This window comes from Lepidochelys kempii, chromosome 1 (genome assembly GCF_965140285.1).
Source record: "Lepidochelys kempii isolate rLepKem1 chromosome 1, rLepKem1.hap1, whole genome shotgun sequence".
NCBI lineage: Eukaryota > Metazoa > Chordata > Testudines > Cheloniidae > Lepidochelys > Lepidochelys kempii.
In genome coordinates, this window is record NC_136380.1 from 239,266,694 (window position 1) to 239,284,629 (window position 17,936).

At 42.1% G+C, this 17,936-nt stretch overlaps 1 protein-coding gene across 10 annotated transcripts in view; it reads right to left on the reverse strand.

Moving 5' to 3' along the window:
- Window positions 1–17,936, reverse strand: part of PTPRO (protein tyrosine phosphatase receptor type O) — a 220,574-nt gene that overhangs the window by 21,967 nt on the left and 180,671 nt on the right. For 5 of the 10 annotated variants that reach the window (XM_073319283.2, XM_073319226.2, XM_073319220.2 and 2 more), the window contains 5 exons: window positions 16,484–16,604; window positions 14,207–14,275; window positions 10,351–10,434; window positions 2,860–2,895; window positions 766–847 (listed from right to left, as the gene is read on the reverse strand). In XM_073319283.2, coding sequence (XP_073175384.1) covers window positions 766–847; window positions 2,860–2,895; window positions 10,351–10,434; window positions 14,207–14,275; window positions 16,484–16,604 — 392 coding nt within the window. The remainder of the gene's footprint in view (window positions 1–765; window positions 848–2,859; window positions 2,896–10,350; window positions 10,435–14,206; window positions 14,276–16,483; window positions 16,605–17,936) is intronic. The other 5 variants (XM_073319239.2, XM_073319250.2, XM_073319231.2 and 2 more) reach the window with 5 other exon arrangements.

A 17,936-nucleotide genomic window follows, 5' to 3' on the forward strand; every position in this document is an offset into this window, starting at 1 on the left:
CCTTGTAATACCTCATCATTTGGCTCATACCTGGGCAACCACTTCTAAGAGTGGGGAGGGAAGTCTGGTCTCCATGCCCATTCAACTTTTGGCTACCCTGATGAGACTGTCAGTAGGTTTGTCAGTTACTGTCACCTATTCTGATGATTTTGTTCTGACCTACCAAACTCATTCTACATAGGCCACTGAACAGCTATCAGATGGTGTCACCATCTGAGCTAGATTTCAGTAACGTTTCCTCAATTACTGACAACTCTCAGCTGCTTTTGATCCTGAGATTTATATAATTACTATTCATTACCTTAAATAATCAATCTAAAATATTCTGTAACATATGATCATAAATGAGATGGAGACAATGTGTGGCACCTGAGAGAACAGTGGGTGGAATCCTAACCCTATCAAGTCAAATGGAGTTTTGCTACTATGATCAACAGATCCAAGATTCCACCCAGTGTTTGTTGTTCCCTTTTGTCTTCACTTGACAATCTTGCATTTTTAGCACTGGGGAAATAAACTAGTCAGACAAGACCATGTCTTCCCAGTAAACTGTCCCTTTGTTTCAGAAGATTTGGTTGTCACCAGTGCCATTTTTCATTTTAAAAATGCATTGCAGTCAACTTAGGCTGCCACCTGGTCTATGCTACAACAGACGTGTGAGTCTGAATGCCACACTCATACCACCCATCAGGTTCTTGCAGTTTGGCATAAATAGTCGTCCAATTTGGGAGAGGCAGCTAGGAGCTGTCATCTCCATATACATACCTCAAATTGCAGAGAAAATTTATAATCTGAATCTTTGGCCATATCCTTGATGTAGCCATCAAAGTCATCCAGCTGGACAGGGCTTTTCAAAAACACACAGAAAAGAAATTAATTTCTTAAATAGGTTTGTTTTGTTTTTGAGTACTAACAATTCACTAATCTCTATTTTTAACATTGTATTCTACTACGTAATTATACCTGGGACAGAGCTTGCAAAAGATGGAAGCTTGTGTACCTGAAATGTGACACATACTGACCGATGAATCATTTACCTGTGATTACATGTACTGTATTGTAGCCATGTGGGCAACTGCAGCTAATAGGATAAATCTACCCACGTCATTAAGCTAAATTCTGCAGTCCATCTTGAGGCAAAATTCCCATTGGTTTCAGTTTGAATTTTGCCTGATTTAGGATGCAGGATTTGGCCCACTGGCAATGGAACATAGAATGGAGAGTCAGGAGAGCTACCAACTCTTGACCCTTCAAATCAAACTGTCTTAAAGGGGACCCTCTAGTTATAGCTCTGATTGAAATCTCCATTTCAATTAAAAATGAGCGTGGGATGCCAGATTTGGATCCCGATTCTAAGTCCCATCAGAGTTCAGATGGTCACATCCAGGGTTTATGTTCTGGTCATCTCTAATTACAATACATGGGCACTACTTCCTGGATGGCAGCAAAAGCCGCTCACTTGAACTGACTTAGTGACGTAAAAATCCCTTTCATAAAGGGGGAACTATCTGGTAAACACACACATTTAAATTTCATGTGCACCATAATCACACAAGCCATTAATAGGTTTCATTGGTGGGTCCATCCACACACAGGCCTGAATTTGGGTCAGACAAGGTCTATGATGTAAAATATGAAAATTTCAGCCCCAGAGCAACAAATATTTTCACAATTGGCTTTGAGAAGTTCAGGTGTTTGCCATGTTTGACATTAGAAGCCAAATTCTACTCTAGCATACGTGGGCACAATGCCCATCGAAGATAATGGAGCACAAACATATTGGGCCAGATCTTCAACTGGTATAAACTGGCCTGGCTTTATTGACTCTGATGGAGCTATGCCTGTTTACCCCAGCTGAGGATCAGGCCCCGAGTTCAGGCTAAAGAATTAGTCATTAGTCACCTTAAATAATGAAATACAAGCAGTTTCCCTCGCGTAATTATCATGTTTTAATTTACAAAATACTGAAGCATGTACACAATAATCCGTTCATGTACTTGAAGCAATATGCCACCAAGGAACTGTCTTTTATCTCCAGATAATTACTTCTCTTTACCTATTTAACATTAATGATCTAATACACAACAGCAACTGCCATCAGAGCCTGACATCAAGAAGGAAACTGCAGTACAAAGAGATCCGTTCCAGTTTTTCAGTTTTTCATTTTTAAATGAGGAAAGGCACTGTTGGAATTTCTAATTTAGCATAACTGATCTTTCCCCAGTGGTTAATTTTCTATCAGTCAGGAGCTCTTTTACCACAACCTAGCTGTTGAAAAGATACAACAAAACACAGGGTACTCTTGATTTAGTGCAGGGGTTCGCAAACTTCATTGCGCTGTGACCCCACCCCCCTTCTGACAACACAAATTACTATGTGGCCCCAGGAGGGAGGACTGAAGCCTGAGTCCGCCTGATTCCTGCCTGATTCCCCCGGGTGCGGGAGCCAGAGCCAAAGCCCGAGCCCCACTGCCCTGGGTGGGGAAGGGGTCAAAGCCAAAGCCCAAGGGCTTCATCCCCAGCCCGGAGGCCTGTAGCCTGAGCCCGCTGCCCAGGGCTGAATCCCTCAGGCTTCAGCTCAGCCCCGAGCCCCAGCAAGTCTAAGCCAGCCCTGGCGACCCCATTAAAATAGGGTCCTGACCCACAGTTTGAGAACCGCTGATTTAGTGTAATTATCTCTTGCCATGTGCTTCCAGACATCTCTTGATACAATCTCTCTCTGGAGGTATTTACCAGAATGAAGACTATTTATCTCTGCAACCATAACACCATATTGCCTATAATCATAAAAATTATTGTTCAGTCTAATGTGACTATTAATTTTTTTTAAATATTATTTAAATATCAAAAAGTCACATACTTGGTCAGCTTCCTCTTCTTTAATCCATTTTTACTCCTGTAAGGCAGACAAACACAGCTTTTTTCAGTATAACTCATCATCTGGACTTGATTAAAAATTAGTCCCACTGTCAAAATTGAACTTGTTTCCATCTGAATTGAATGTATAGGTTTTATGATTGCCTTAATACGTAAGTCAGGAGTGTGGGTGGAAAGCTGACCTCTTTGAAGTCAATGGCAAAACTCCCTACGGATTTTACCCTATGGTGTTAAGGCACTGCCTGCATTTTGGAGTAGGAGAGACTGCACACAGGAAACCATGTTCAGAGACCTTGGGTGAAATCCTGATTATACTGAAGTCAATGGGAATTTTTTAACCGACTTCAAAGGGCCCAAATTTCACCCCTTCTTCCTGAGCCTGGCATAATCCCTCCAGAAATGCAAGCCAAATTAGCCTGCTACATCACTTTATAAATTGCAGCATAAAGTTCCCTAGCAGTCTAGAAGAAAAAAGGGGAACAACCAGCAGGGCAGATACAGGTAAGTAACCATTTTCATGTTCTCTCCATAGGTACTAATGCGGAGAGTGGACCAGATGATACGTCTGAGGGAAGGGAGCAGAAGGAAACTCCACCGATTGGAAGGCATGGGATGCACTCTCCTAGGGTTGGGGGTTCCACGACCACCGCTCCCAAGAGAAGGAGGCAGGTGGTGGTGTTCGGGGACTCTCTCCTCAGGGGAACTGAGTCATCTATCTGCCGCCCCGACCGGGAAAACCGAGAAGTCTGCTGCTTGCCAGGAGCTAAGATTCGTGATGTGACGGAGAGACTGCCGAGACTCATCAAGCCCATCAGCCCTTCCTTCTTCACGTGGGCACCAATGATACTGCCAAGAATGACCTTGACCGGATTACTGCGGACTATGTGGCTCTGGGAAGAAGGATAAAGGAGTTTGAGGTGCAAGTGGTGTTCTCGTCCATCCTCCCCGTGGAAGGAAAAGGCCTGGGTAGAGACCGTTGAATCGTGGTAGTCAACGAATGGCTATGCAGGTGGTGTCGGAGAGAAGGCTTTGGATTCTTTGACCATGGGATGGTGTTCCAAGAAGGAGTGCTAGGCAGAGACGGGCTCCACCTAACGAAGAGAGGGAAGAGCATCTTCGCAAGCAGGCTGGCTAACCTAGTGAGGAGGGCTTTAAACTAAGTTCACCGGGGGAATGAGACCAAAGCCCTGAGGTAAGTGGGGAAGTGGGATACCAGGAGGAGGCATGAGCAGGAGCACGTGAGACGAGAGGGCTCCTGCCTCATACTGAGAAAGGGGGGCGATCAGCAGGTTACCTCAAGTGCCTATATACAAATGCACAAAGTCTGGGAAACAAGCAGAGAGAACTGGAAGTCCTGGCACAGTCAAGGAATTATGATGTGATTGGAATAACAGAGACTTGGTGCGATAACTCACATGACTGGAGTACGTCATGGATGGATATAAGCTGTTCAGGAAGGACAGAAAGGGCAGAAAAGGTGGGGGAGTTGCACTGTATGTAAGGGAGCAGTCTGACTGCTCAGAGCTCAAGTATGAAACTGCAGAAAAACCTGAGAGTCTCTGGATTAAGTTTAGAAGTGTGAGCAACAAGGGTGATGTCGTGGTGGGAGTCTACTATAGACCACCAGACCAGGGGGATGAGGTGGACGAGGCTTTCTTCTGGCAACTCGCAGAAGTTACTAGATCACAGGCCCTGGTTCTCATGGGAGACTTCAATCATCCTGATATCTGCTGGGAGAGCAATACAGCGGTGCACAGGCAATCCAGGAAGTTTTTGGAAAATGTAGGGGACAATTTCCTTGTGCAAGTGCTGGAGGAACCAACTAGGGGCAGAGCTCATCTTGACCTGCTGCTCACAAACTGGGAAGAACTAGCAGGGGAAGCAAAAGTGGATGGGAATCTGGGAGGCAGTGACCATGAGATGGTCGAGTTCAGGATCCTGACACAAGAAAGAAAGGAGAGCAGCAGAATACAGACCCTGGACTTCAGAAAAGCAGACTTTGACTCCCTCAGGGAGCTGATGGGCAAGATCCACTGGGAGAATAACATGAGGGAGAAAGGAGTCCAGGAGAACTGGCTGTATTTTAAAGAATCCTTATTGAGGTTACAGGGACAAACCATCCCGATGTGTAGAAAGAATAGTAAATATGGCAGGCGACCAGCTTGGCTTAACAGTGAAATCCTTGCTGCTTTTAAATACAAAAAAGAAGCTTACAAGAAGTGGAAGATTGAACAAATGACCAGGGATGAGTATAAAAATATTGCTTGGGTTTGCAGGAGTGAAATCAGGAAGGCCAAATCACACCTGGAGTTGCAGCTAGCAAGAGATGTCAAGAGTAACAAGAAGGGTTTCTTCAGGTATGTTAGCAACAAGAAGAAAGTCAAGGAAAGTGTGGGCCCCTTACTGAATGAGGGAGGCAACCTAGTGACAGAGGATGTGGAAAAAGCTAATGTACTCAATGCTTTTTTTGCCTCTGTCTTCACTAACAAGGTCAGCTCCCAGACTACTGCACTGGGCAGCACAGCATGGGGAGGAGGTGACCAGCCCTCCGTGGAGAAAGAAGTGGTTCGGGACTATTTAGAAAAGCTGGACGAGCACAAGTCCATGGGGCCGGACGAGTTGCATCCGAGAGTGCTAAAGGAGTTGGCGGATGTGATTGCAGAGCCATTGGCCATTATCTTTGAAAACTCATGGCCATCGGGGGAGGTCCCAGATGACTGGAAACAGGCTAATGTAGTGCCCATCTTTAAAAAAGGGAAGGAGGAAGATCCTGGGAACTACAGGCCAGTCAGCCTCACCTCAGTCCCTGGAAAAATCATGGAGCAGGTCCTCAAGGAATCAATTCTGAAGCACTTAGAGGAGAGGAAAATGATCAGGAACACTCAGCATGGATTCACCAAGGGCAAGTCATGCCTGACTAATCTAATTGCCTTCTATGATGAAATAACTGGCTCTGTGGATGAAGGGAAAGCGGTGGACGTGTTGTTCCATGACTTTAGCAAAGCTTTCGACACGGTCTCCCACAGTATTCTTGTCAGCAAATTAAAGAAGTATGGGCTGGATGAATGGACTATAAGGTGGATAGAAAGCTGGCTAGATTGTCGGACTCAACGGGTAGTGATCAATGGCTCCATGTCTAGTTGGCAGCCGGTATCAAGCGGAGTGTCCCAGGGGTTGGTCCTGGGGCCGGTTTTGTTCAATATCTTCATAAATGATCTGGAGGATGGTGTGGATTGCACTCTCAGCAAGTTTGCAGATGACACTAAACTGGAAAGAGTGGTAGATACGCTGGAGGGTAGGGATAGGATACAGAGGGACCTAGACAAATTGGAGGATTGGGCCAAAAGAAATCTGATGAGGTTCAACAAGGACAAGTGCGGAATCCAATGCACCGCTACAGACTAGGGACCGAATGGCTCGGCAGCAGTTCTGCAGAAAAGGACCTAGGGGTTACAGTGGACGAGAAGTTGGATATGAGTCAACAGTGTGCCCTTGTTGCCAAGAAGGCCAATGGCATTTTGGGATGTATAAGTAGGGGCATTGCTAGCAGATTGAGGGATGTGATCGTCCCCCTCTATTCGACATTGGTGAGGCCTCATCTGGAGTACTGTGTCCAGTTTTGGGCCCCACACTATAAGAAGGATGTGGAAAAATTGGAAAGAGTCCAGCGGAGGGCAACAAAAATGATTATTGGTCTGGATCACATGACTTATGAGGAGAGGCTGAGGGAACTGGGGATGTTTAGTCTTCAGAAGAGAAGAATGAGGGGGGATTTGATAGCTGCTTTCAACTACCTGAAAGGGGGTTCCAAAGAGGATGGCTCTAGACTGTTCTCAGTGGTAGCAGATGACAGAACAAGGAGTAATGGTCTCAAGTTGCAGTGGGGGAGATTTAGGTTGGATATTAGGAAAAACTTTTTCACTACGAGGGTGGTGAAACACTGGAATGCGTACCTAGGGAGGTGGTGGAATCTCCTTCCCTAGAAGTTTTTAAGGTCAGGCTTGACAAAGCCCTGGCTGGGATGATTTATTTGGGGATCGGTCCTGCTTTGAGCAGGGGGTTGGACTAGATGACCTCCTGAGGTCCCTTCCAACCCTGATATTCTATGATTCTATGATTCAGTCACTTCAGCTCTGTCCCTGCCTCACCTGGTCCTATCTCCTCTAGGAAATAGAGTGTCACCACACAGATGAAAGAAACACAAGGACTGAGACTATACCTAGCCCTACACAAGTGTGCAAGGATCGGAAGCCCCTGGCAACCCTTTCCAAACACACATGAGGCGAAGAAATTCTAGCCTGTACATGGCATTTCACATACACCACATAATCAGATTGAGGAATGATCCTCTACTTCCACAATGAAGGCAATGGCAAATATCCCACAGATTTCAACAGGAGTAGGAAATGAATGAGTTAAGCAAGGTAATATTTAAGAATAGAAATAAAAAGTGCAGTATACTAACCACCATCATACCTTACATATTGTTCCAGACAAGGAGCCCTGGCTCAAGTCTGTCTGAAAACAGTTCTAATATGTGATGATTCACTACACTAAAGAAGACCTGAAGAAGAACTCTGTGTAAGCTTGAAAGCTTGTCTCGCTGGAACAATGTTAACCAGTCAAATTACATGTCCAAATGAGCACATTCTGAATTAATTTATCTACAGTTTCTAAGAACTATTGATCATGTTTGCTAAGACAATCAGACAGCTTGAACAAAGTTTTGCTTCCTAAAAGGCCCCTCAGAAGTGTTAAATACTTTTTCTGGGCTGTTAGTGATATCTGCCCTTAAGCATGTCCTGCTATAATAAAGTTAAAACTTTTTTATTTCATGGTCATAATCAAGTGATTGCTAGATACTCTTGGCTAAACCAGTTCACACTAGCTAAGAATGGTTGAAATTAGATTTTTTTAAAATCCCAAAATGGGAAAACTAAATTTTTCAGGGAAAAATATTTTGATGATTTTTTTCATTTTTTTGAAAAACAAATTCAAAATGCTTTTTTAAAAAAAACAACAATAATATTTGATATTTTCAAAAAATGTTTTGAAATAGCAAGGAAAAATACAGAGGAAATTGAAAAAAGAAAATTTAAGTTTTCCCTCCTTTCATCTCCAGAGGTATTAAAAGTGTGTGGGGGGGGGGGGGGGGGAGGTTTCAAAAGCAAAAAAGGATAAGAGGAAGGGGGAAACACCCCAAAAAGTCAAAACATATATTTTGGAAATGAACAAAAGTTTTAAACAGGTTTCTAAAAAATTTGTTCTGATTTTTTTCATAAAACAACAACAACAACAAAGAATGAAGCAAAAATTGCTTGTTTTCTTTCTAAATAATTCCCTCTCAAGAAAAGTTTCTAGATCAGCTCCTACTACATCAGCTCCTACTCTGGCCCAGTACCTTCTTGTTGTATTGTAACAATCTATTTTCATTCATAACAGATGATGCGTCTGCAGAGTTAACATAGCTATGCCAATAACATTTCTACACCGGTGTGGAACAATTACTATGTAATACAATATATACCATTATCTATCTAACTTGAAATAACTTTTTGCTATTTAGACACTGACATGTGTGCACCTTGACTATACCCATACTCATACCCCTGAAACATTTATTTTACACCTTAATGGTAGTTTTGCCAAAGAAGTCTTAAAAATGAATTCATCCAGGCTATCGAAATACAACTTTTGTTATCCCTTGTGACTAGGGTAAATCTGAAAGACTGGCATATAGGATTAATTAAAAAAGAAAAATATTAAGTGCTGCCATGATGGGAGTGCTTCTAGGAAATCTCCAAGGAACACTTCAATAGGCACATAAAACAGATGATTGACATCCATACCCCATGAGACAAACAGAAAACATTTATTAAGCTTTCAGAATCTCAAGAGTCTTTTGTTACTTTACATTGCAATGGCTGCTGAGTATTCACAAAATGTCATAACCAAATTGCATGTAAAACGAGGACGCTTGAAACAACAGATTTCATTTCATGCTGATATTCCATTTACACTATAGGCTTAACATAGGCTTAGTAAAAAATAATCTAACACTCTGAAGGCCAGATTCACCACAGTGCCGCACCTTGTGTGGTAATTTACACAGTGCAGCATGGGTGTAGAATACTATTATCCTGATTCGATATCATGTTATATCCACTTTGGACTTGTATAAATGACTACACAAAGCATAGGTGCTGGGACTAGGGGTGCGGAGGGTGCTGCCACACACCCTGGCTTACAGTTTGGTTCAATGACTCTGAGCACCCCCACTATACAACTTGTTCCAGCGCCCTGACACAAGGGGCAGGTCAAAGGAGTACCAGGCCCTGAGTGCTTTTTGGAGGGTTTGCTCCTGCTCTTATAGAAGTCAATGGCAAAACTCCCATCGGCTTCCCCTTTCTCTAGTAATCAAAAAGTTTACTTTATCTGGATCCAATCCCAATTTAGATGAGTGTTTTTAAATATGCAACAAAACCAGAGATGATACTTCATCTCCACAATCCTTGTATAGTATATTCCTCCTACTAACTTAACTGGGCACTGCCGCTCCACACGAATACTGCTACCATCCTGGTAAAAGATTTTGGCAACAGCGAGAGAGAGCCATTCTCTTGATTTTAGTACCAAACAGGAGAGGCATCACTTTGATTTCAGATCTAGAGGGGCACAAACTCCCTCCCATTCAGTAAAAACTTCTTGGTCATACATATATTAAGATTTCATTTATGATTTTATATGTTATAAGCAAGCTACAGACATGGGTGGTCCATGTTATGGCTGTTTATAAACACAGCAATTAAAGATGTTGGAGAGGATTATAAGCCAGGGTTGTAAGAAGCCTTTGGATCTAAATCAATTGATTAGCTATTTATCAAAACATCTATCATTTATTAATCCTTTATAAATGGAACCTTAATTTCAAGTGTGACCCATTTATTATGGTTGGGGAGAGCTAGCTCAAAGCATTTGCTGTACAAATTCTGGGCCAGTTTTTGCTCCCAACAGCAAAATGCCTATTGACTTTGGTGGAGAAAGATTGCACCTTTAAAAACAAATGGTTTGTTTTGGATTTAGACAGGTGAGCTAACACCAAGCAATTAGTAAGAGGAGACAGCAGCAGAAAGCATCATCAGGCAATCAGCAAGTGGATGAAGCAAAAGTTACAAGGGGGTTTGTAATAAAGTCATAAAAGTTGCATAGGGACAATAATGAAGTGTGTGAGAGTGACGTCTACAAAATTTTCTTTTTAAGTAACAAAATGGGTAGGAGCATAAACAAGCAAAATGTGAAGCAAATAGCATGTATTTTGACACACACACACTCTCCAGTCCATATTTCAGCACATGAAAATTCAAGAACTTCAAGAACTTCCAACCATTTGAAAACAAAAGAACACATTTTTCATGTATTGGGAAATTAATATGGTTTAGCTATTGCATAGGGAAAAACAAGTAAAATCACTTACCAAGGATTAATATAAAATGCCAAAAGATAATCAGTCCAGAGGCATGAGGGTAGCAGAGTTAGGAAAGCAAATACACTTCTACGCCTGTGAGCATTAATAGATAACATATATAAAGATGAAAAAAAAGTGAGGAGAGTTAGTAAGACAAACTAAACTCAGGAGCTCAGTCAATTGTATAATAGAGGTTAGTTAATAGGATAAAAAATTCCTGTTACTCTGTTAAACGTGAAAATTATTAGATTCCATGGCACTGGTACTCCATGATCCTGCAGCTTGTGTAGTAATTTATACCTGTTCAAAGTGAGTGTAAAATTATACACAACTGGATGGGAGCATTTTACAGTAGTGCAAATAACTACACAGAGTGCAAGGCAGTGTAGATTTAAGCCCAATATTTTAAAGCAATGTTAATGGATGTAATGGTGCCAGGTAAAGATGCTCCATGTGAACTCAGAGTGGGATTTTCAGCAGTGCCTAAAGTCACTAAGGTGCCTTTAAAATCTCACCCGCAACTTTGTCATCATTTATATTGCTCTAGTTTACAGTATTTAGGGTATTTCAAGGGAGTTACATTTCATTTTCAGCTAAATATAGCTATTATATAGCCCGAATTTGCAAAACTTGTTCTGGCAAGTAGTCCCATTGGCTTCAGTGGGAATATGTGTATGAGTGTCAAGGGATCAGGTCCATATACCTTCTCAGTCCTGTTGAGTTAGATTTCTGCAAATGACCTTGAAACTGCAAAGGCAATACCACTAATAGGCAATACCAAGTCTTAAATAGTCACCATACATTATTCCTCAATGGTTTCCAGCAAAGTTCTATTTGTTCCTTTGCTAAACTCAGTTTATTTCTGTTGTTTCTGTGGGTAATTATTTATGGCAGATTTCACTACTATTAAACATAAGTTTTAGATACAAAATAACCCTTTACATTTATATTTGTGTGTTATGGACCAAATTTTGCTCTGACTTACACAGGTGTAAATCCAAAGAAACTCAGTTAATACAGGAGTTACTCTGGCTTTACAGCACTTAGTAGAATTTGGTCTTGTATAATCAAAGTACATTGCAAACATTAACTCTTAATGAAACTGATAGATTCTGCACTCATTCAATCAATGGGAGCTTGAACTGAGTAAGAATTTTGTGATTTGGCTTATCATGAATGTCTGGCAATTCCCAGAAGTAATACTGCTGACCTATGCCTGACTACTCTAAAACAGGAACAAAGAATGGACACTGCCTTTGTCTGTGGTAAGAAGAAAAGGAGGACTTGTGGCACCTTAGAGACTAACACATTTATTTGAGCATGAGCTTTCGTGAGCTGGGGCACGTGTGTGTGTGTTTGAGCAAGAGTGTGCATGTGTGCGCACCAGAGAGAGAGTGAAAATCAAGCTGTGTCTGCCGTAAGTGACCCTAACCCAAATCATCCAGTCTGGGGGGAGGGATAGCTCAGTGGTTTGAGCATTGGCCTGCTAAACCTTGGGTTGTGAGTTTAATTCTTGAAGGGGCCATTTAGGGATTTGAGGCAAAAAAAAAATTGGGGATTGGTCCTGCTTTGAGTAGGGGGTTGGATTAGATGATCTCCTGAGGTCCTTTCCAACTCTGATATTCTATGAGACACTACACAGGAAAACCCCACATAGGGAAGTGGAAACTCCAGGAAATATCTTACTTTTTGTTGTTGCTGCTGCAGCAAATAAAGGGTGCTGGAGAGTTTGTTGGGCCCAAAATCTAGAGCGATTTTTACAGATGGGGGTGTGTGTGTGTGTGTGTCTGTCAGATACAAGTCTGCCTGGGGGCCAGGGAAACATGCTGCCCAGAACTCACCTGGTGATGCTGCCCATACAACCCATCCTCCAGGCAGCTATGAAGCATGGACTGGGAGAGCAGTAAAGTTAACACTAGTTTAGGCACCAATCTTGCAAACACTTGAGCACATGATTTACTCTAAGCACATGAGCAATACCACTGACATGAAGACTACATACTTGCTTAAAATTAAGCATGTGCTTATGTGTTTATAAGATCAGGTCCTTAATCCTTAATAGTTGAGAGGAATCCCTGTGGGACTGGTGTGGGGACAAAGTGGGTCTCTTCACAAGCAAGCCTCTATTTTCACAGAGGGCCTTCCACAGGGCCTGGGAGTAGGAGCAGATGTTGTTGCTAAGGCAACCCTCTTCCCTTCCACATCCCCAGGGTCAGGGATTTGCAGGTCTTCATCCCATCTGCCCACAGAGGCAGACGGAACAGTCTAGTCGATGTTTCCTTTCATCCTCTGATATCAAACAGGACAAGTGTCCATCAAACCACAAGCTAATATGATTGGAATTCCTATCTTTGTTTATAGTGACCATTTCAGGCAAAACTCGCACTGAAGTGAGGACCTCAAGATTTGGCCCCATTGCCTTAAACTGGTCAAATACTAAACAGGTATAATCTTTGAGAATTCATGCAGATGATAACTCAAGCAACAAGAATGGTCACACTTACTCATGCAAATCTAACAATGAATTCTCCCCCCAAAAGCCCTTTCTGTTTTTAATGTCTGTTGCTATTTTAGTAATTTGATTCCAGTGTGAATTTTTAATTTACAGGAGTGTTTGAGCTTCTGCCTGGGCTGCAATTAACATATTCCAAATAAGAGACGCTGAGAAGGAGATTAGCATGTACACAGTATGGCTGGCTGCTATTAAAGCTACACCAAGCAAGTGAAGCTTGTTCAATATGTAGTTAATTAGCAGCACTGTTAGGTATTGACAGGCTGTGCTGGGATTGTTAGTTCAGTTTGTGTGCTTATTAGCAAAAGACTTGTTTTGATGCAGTAGCAATCCATTTAATCCCATCCTTGCTGGCAGCCTACACCCCATGAGATCATAGAAACAGTTCCAGGTCCACCAATTCCTCATTCCAACCCCGTTCACATTCAACAAAACTGAACCACGAGTGGAAAAACTGAAGCACTTAGTTTCTTTTCCCTATGGAGTTTGGTGGCATTTTTTGAACACTGTATTTTGGCCAGCTTTGGAAGCTACTCATGTTTGGCTTTTTTGGGGTTGCTGACAATAACTTCCCAAAACAGTAAACAAGTCAGTTAGCAGCACCACTGAAGTATCGGGAACATGAACAAGAATCACAACATCAGCAGACAATAGGGAAATCACTAGGGCCCATTTTGCCTCGATGGAAGCTAATAGGGTGGATTTATTTGCTCTAACACCTCTCAGGGAGTGATGGAACTATTGATGGAATGGAGTAACTAATCAATGCCTGCTGTTTCTGCAGATGGTTTTCCAGACCTGACTGGGTGTGTTTTGCTTCCAAACACCCCAGCAACACTGAGCACAAAGTTGCAAGGGCGATTTGAGCTAGCTTGGCCTTGTTCCAAATACAAAGGAAAAATAACTAATGGCACTGGGGCTTGTATTTCTGTGAACAGAATTGTTAGCTGATGATCTATTAAGAGCAGCCTCACTGCTTGACATTAATACATCTCCATAGAGCTGCTAATGGATTTATAGATCAGCCCTCTACCCCTTTGTTATTTTAGGAAATATACAGAATGTGTGTAAGGGAAAGAAAAAAAAATGCATCTAGCCCAGTTGGAATACGTTGTGCATCCTCATTTCCTACTAAAAAATAGTTTATGACAAAAGACATGGTCCTGGGCCACCATTCAGTCAAATAAAAGACAAAACCAAACCAAAAATAAGCTAGCTTTGCTTCATGTTAAATGCACTAGTGATCATATAACAAAAACATAAGAACATAAAAGTCAGACTTGCCAACGAAGGTAGCTCGTGAGAAAAGGAATGCGGGGAGGGGAAGCATGGAGATAGCAGTATTTAACTCACCAGTTATATGGAAGTTTTCCATCTCTCTCCAATGAAGCAAAATTGACAAAGGTTCCAGCCCCACACTCCCTGTTTCAGGAAGACCATTGAGTTCAAGGTTATTATTGCTGGACAAACATAATGCTTGTTGATTTTGTCAGCGGTGTTGCCCTAATACAGATCATTAAGAGCCTGATTCTAAAAGGTGGTGTGTACCCAGGCCTCCCACTGAAGCAAGGGCTGAACTTGCTGGGTGAAGCTCAGCTGAAGTCAGTGGATCTGCACCATCGTAAGCCATGTCTGGATGCGACCCTTTAGAAGTAGTGGGTGCTCACCATCTCCTGAGATCAAGCTTCCTAATATTCTGCCTCAAGAATAAGATGAGAAAAAAGTTGTCAAAATTGATTTCTGTCTAGGGATGTACATGGCACCAATCTCCATAGTTTCAGAGCACCTGCCAAGTGCAGTATTCTCCTGTTCATATGAAATCCTATTGTCGGAGCCTCTGCATTATCCAAATTCCTTCCTTGTCCCCCCAGGATGACACACATGCCCCCTGAAGCATGTATCTCATGCAGGGGGACAAGGAAGGGATCTGGATAATGTGGAGGTTTGGATAATAGAGCAGAGACCCCCAGCAAGGACTGTGAGGCGGAGGATAATGAATCACCCTACTGCTGATTGGCTCCTGCGGCAGTGGAGGGAGCCCTCTGCAGCCCCGCGGTCACTGAAGTGAGTGATCAGGGCAGAGCAGAGCCCCTGAGCCAGGAGCTCAAGGAGGATGACAAGACCCTGGCTGTGGGGGAGGCCATCCCACTGCTGAATGGCTCCTGTCCTCTCAATTATCTGAATAAAATCTGTGTCCCCCATGCTCTTCAAATAATCAGGAGTATACTGTATTTGTCCTTACATCACCCCTAGGAGGTAAGGAAGCATTATCCCCATTTCACCAATGGAGAAATTGAGGCATAGTGTTTAAATGACTTGCCTAATACCACAAAGGCAATGTGTGGCAAGGCCAGGACTGGAGTCTTTATTCCAGTGCTTTAACCACAAAACCAACCTTTGACCTTCTCAACATCAAATGAAAAACCGAATGTTCAGTATTTTTGCTTGTTTGCTTTAAAAATGATTACATGCAAGTGTATAGTTCTTTTTTTTTTTTAATTCCTCTTGTGGTAGAGAAAATGAGAAAGAAATAGCCATGGGCTGCGTGCATGATAGTTAACTAGGGAAAAGAATCTGGGTTTTCACAGAACCAGCTATATGCAAAAGTAACAAACAATGCATTGAAAGGGGTCCTATGAAAATCTAGGTGATGGGGTAAATTCATTTGCATGGAGTGTATAGCAAAGACTTGATGCATGAAATGCATCATCAGCGAGCAAGTTCTTTAAAGTGACCCTCTGAAGTGACATTACTTGATTTTCTGACTTCGAAGGAAAAATTCAATTTAAATGTATTATTTCACACACACATTATGGTTCTGGATTATAAGAGAACGGAGACTCCCAAGGCTCAGACCTGCAAACCTTCCAGTCACAGAACTACATACAGAGGATCTGGGTGATTAGCCACCCAGTTTAGCTAGCCAGTCAAGGATATAACTCAGACAAGAGGTGAACTGTGAGCTACAACACTAGATAAAGGAAATCAAATCTCATTCTTCAGGGCATAGGATAGCTGCTGCAGGTGTATGAAGGAACTGCATCATATGTAAAGAGCAGTACTTGGAGGGAGGGGAAAAGGTGCCTTTCTTCTGTCTGAAGGAACAAATACTGGGCACTGAGAGACTGGTCTTGATGGATTAGTTATCTGATCTAGCATAGCAAATTTTGTGTTCCCAGCAATTTAAATGATTTTGCAAAATAACCTGGATGATCTTAAGGATTCTATTAACCATTAATCTTTACCTGTCTTAAAACCATCTCATATTTCATTTAATATTCAGTAAATCTGAACAATCAAATGACTCAAGAGAATATGACTGCTTCGACAATCAGCCCTTAAAAATGGCTTGAATTTGCAATTTACCAAACCCTACACAGCTCCAAATTAAGACAGAGGCTGAGGCTAATAACTCCATCCAACAGTAAGAATAGCTAAGGGATAAAGCAAGTAGTAGTTGTACTCCTAAAAATCAGCGGGGAACAGGGAATCTTCAGAGGTACTATGTTTACAGACATCTCAAACACCAAGTGAGCACAGTGGGTACCATGTGCCATACAAGCAAAACCCAATATTATATTTTACCCATTCTTTTAAAGCTTCCTGGACTTAGAATAAGACTGGACCTACCTGGCCATTTGCAGATGTTTCCGCCTGAGTACAACAAGAGTCACAAGCAGCAGTCCAATCAGGAGAATGCTCAGGATGGCTAACACAGAGATCACCACTATGTTGGGATTCATCTCAGTAACTGCACACAAACCATGACTCTGGGTTATTCATTTCAGAACATATGGCCTGTATTTTTTTCATTATAATTTTATATTCTTCTCAGTTGATCTTCGGAGTGAGAAATCTTATCAGCGGATGTTAGGGCAGGTTTAGGATCACGGACCCCATACAATTCAATAGGGGAAATGACATGGTTGTGGCAGAGTTGCAAACCTCTGCACAGGAAGGTTTTATGAATGTTAGTGAAAAGGAGGAAAAAGGTAGGGAAGGAGGAAAGAATAAGTGTATATAAAATTGGTATCTTATTTATCTGAGTCTCCTACAATGCACTCCAACATCTGTGGCATTGTATGCCAGCAATAATCAACACAGTCTCTAACCTGAGTCTGACATAAAGGCCCAGTTCTCTGTTTGGGTAACTCAGTTGAAGACAACTGAATTACTTCAGCAGATAATTTGGCCTAAAATATTTTGTTGCAATTAGAGACAGAGTCAAAGCTCAGTAACATTCTTAACAGGTATGTTTGCATCTGCTTTTTCAGATTTATTTCTAGTTCTACAGGACATTATTATTATTATTATTTATTATTTGTATTGTGATGGCACCAAAGAAGGGAGTAACCTTGCTCAGTAAAGCTTACCATCTATTATAAGAGTGCCTACAGAAGCAGTCCTTAGAACAGAACAGGGGTTTAAGCTAAGTACTACACGCTGAACTTTGACATTTACGTCATAACATTACTTGTCAGATATGCTTTAGTCACTGATCCTATGGTCTGATCTCATTAACTAAGCAGAACTGAAACTGATTATTCTGGATGGGAGACCCACAGCTGTAAGGAAGTGGTAATGGTGATTCAATAATGGCATTCTTTCCTCCGAGTAAATTTGAGCCCAGAACCCATAAAAATGCTAGAGGGGCTTGGCTCCATCTTTTTAGTTTCTGACCTCTCCAGGTCATTCAGCTGCCCTTTCCTTTTCACCTCTTCCCAGTTCAATCTCTGGATCACCTCAGGCAGAAAGAAACATTCCTCATTACCACAGAGGAAGAGCCCCGGCCTAGTAACTGAGTCTTTGCCCATATTTTGCCTGGACACGGTGAGGATGATTTCCTCTACGGATGTCATCCGGGCAGTAATCCCAGAGTCTTCCTTCAAACTGGAAGCAAGGGACTATGAATTAAAAAGCCCAATCTAAAATCAAAATAGAATTATTTTAAAACACACACAGTAATTGGGGTTTCACTACTGATTAAAAAACACACTCTCTAGTGGTGAACATACATAACAGCAATACTTAATACTTAACACTTAAAAGCTGCTGCCCCATTCCACCCTGGAGCTGGCTACGT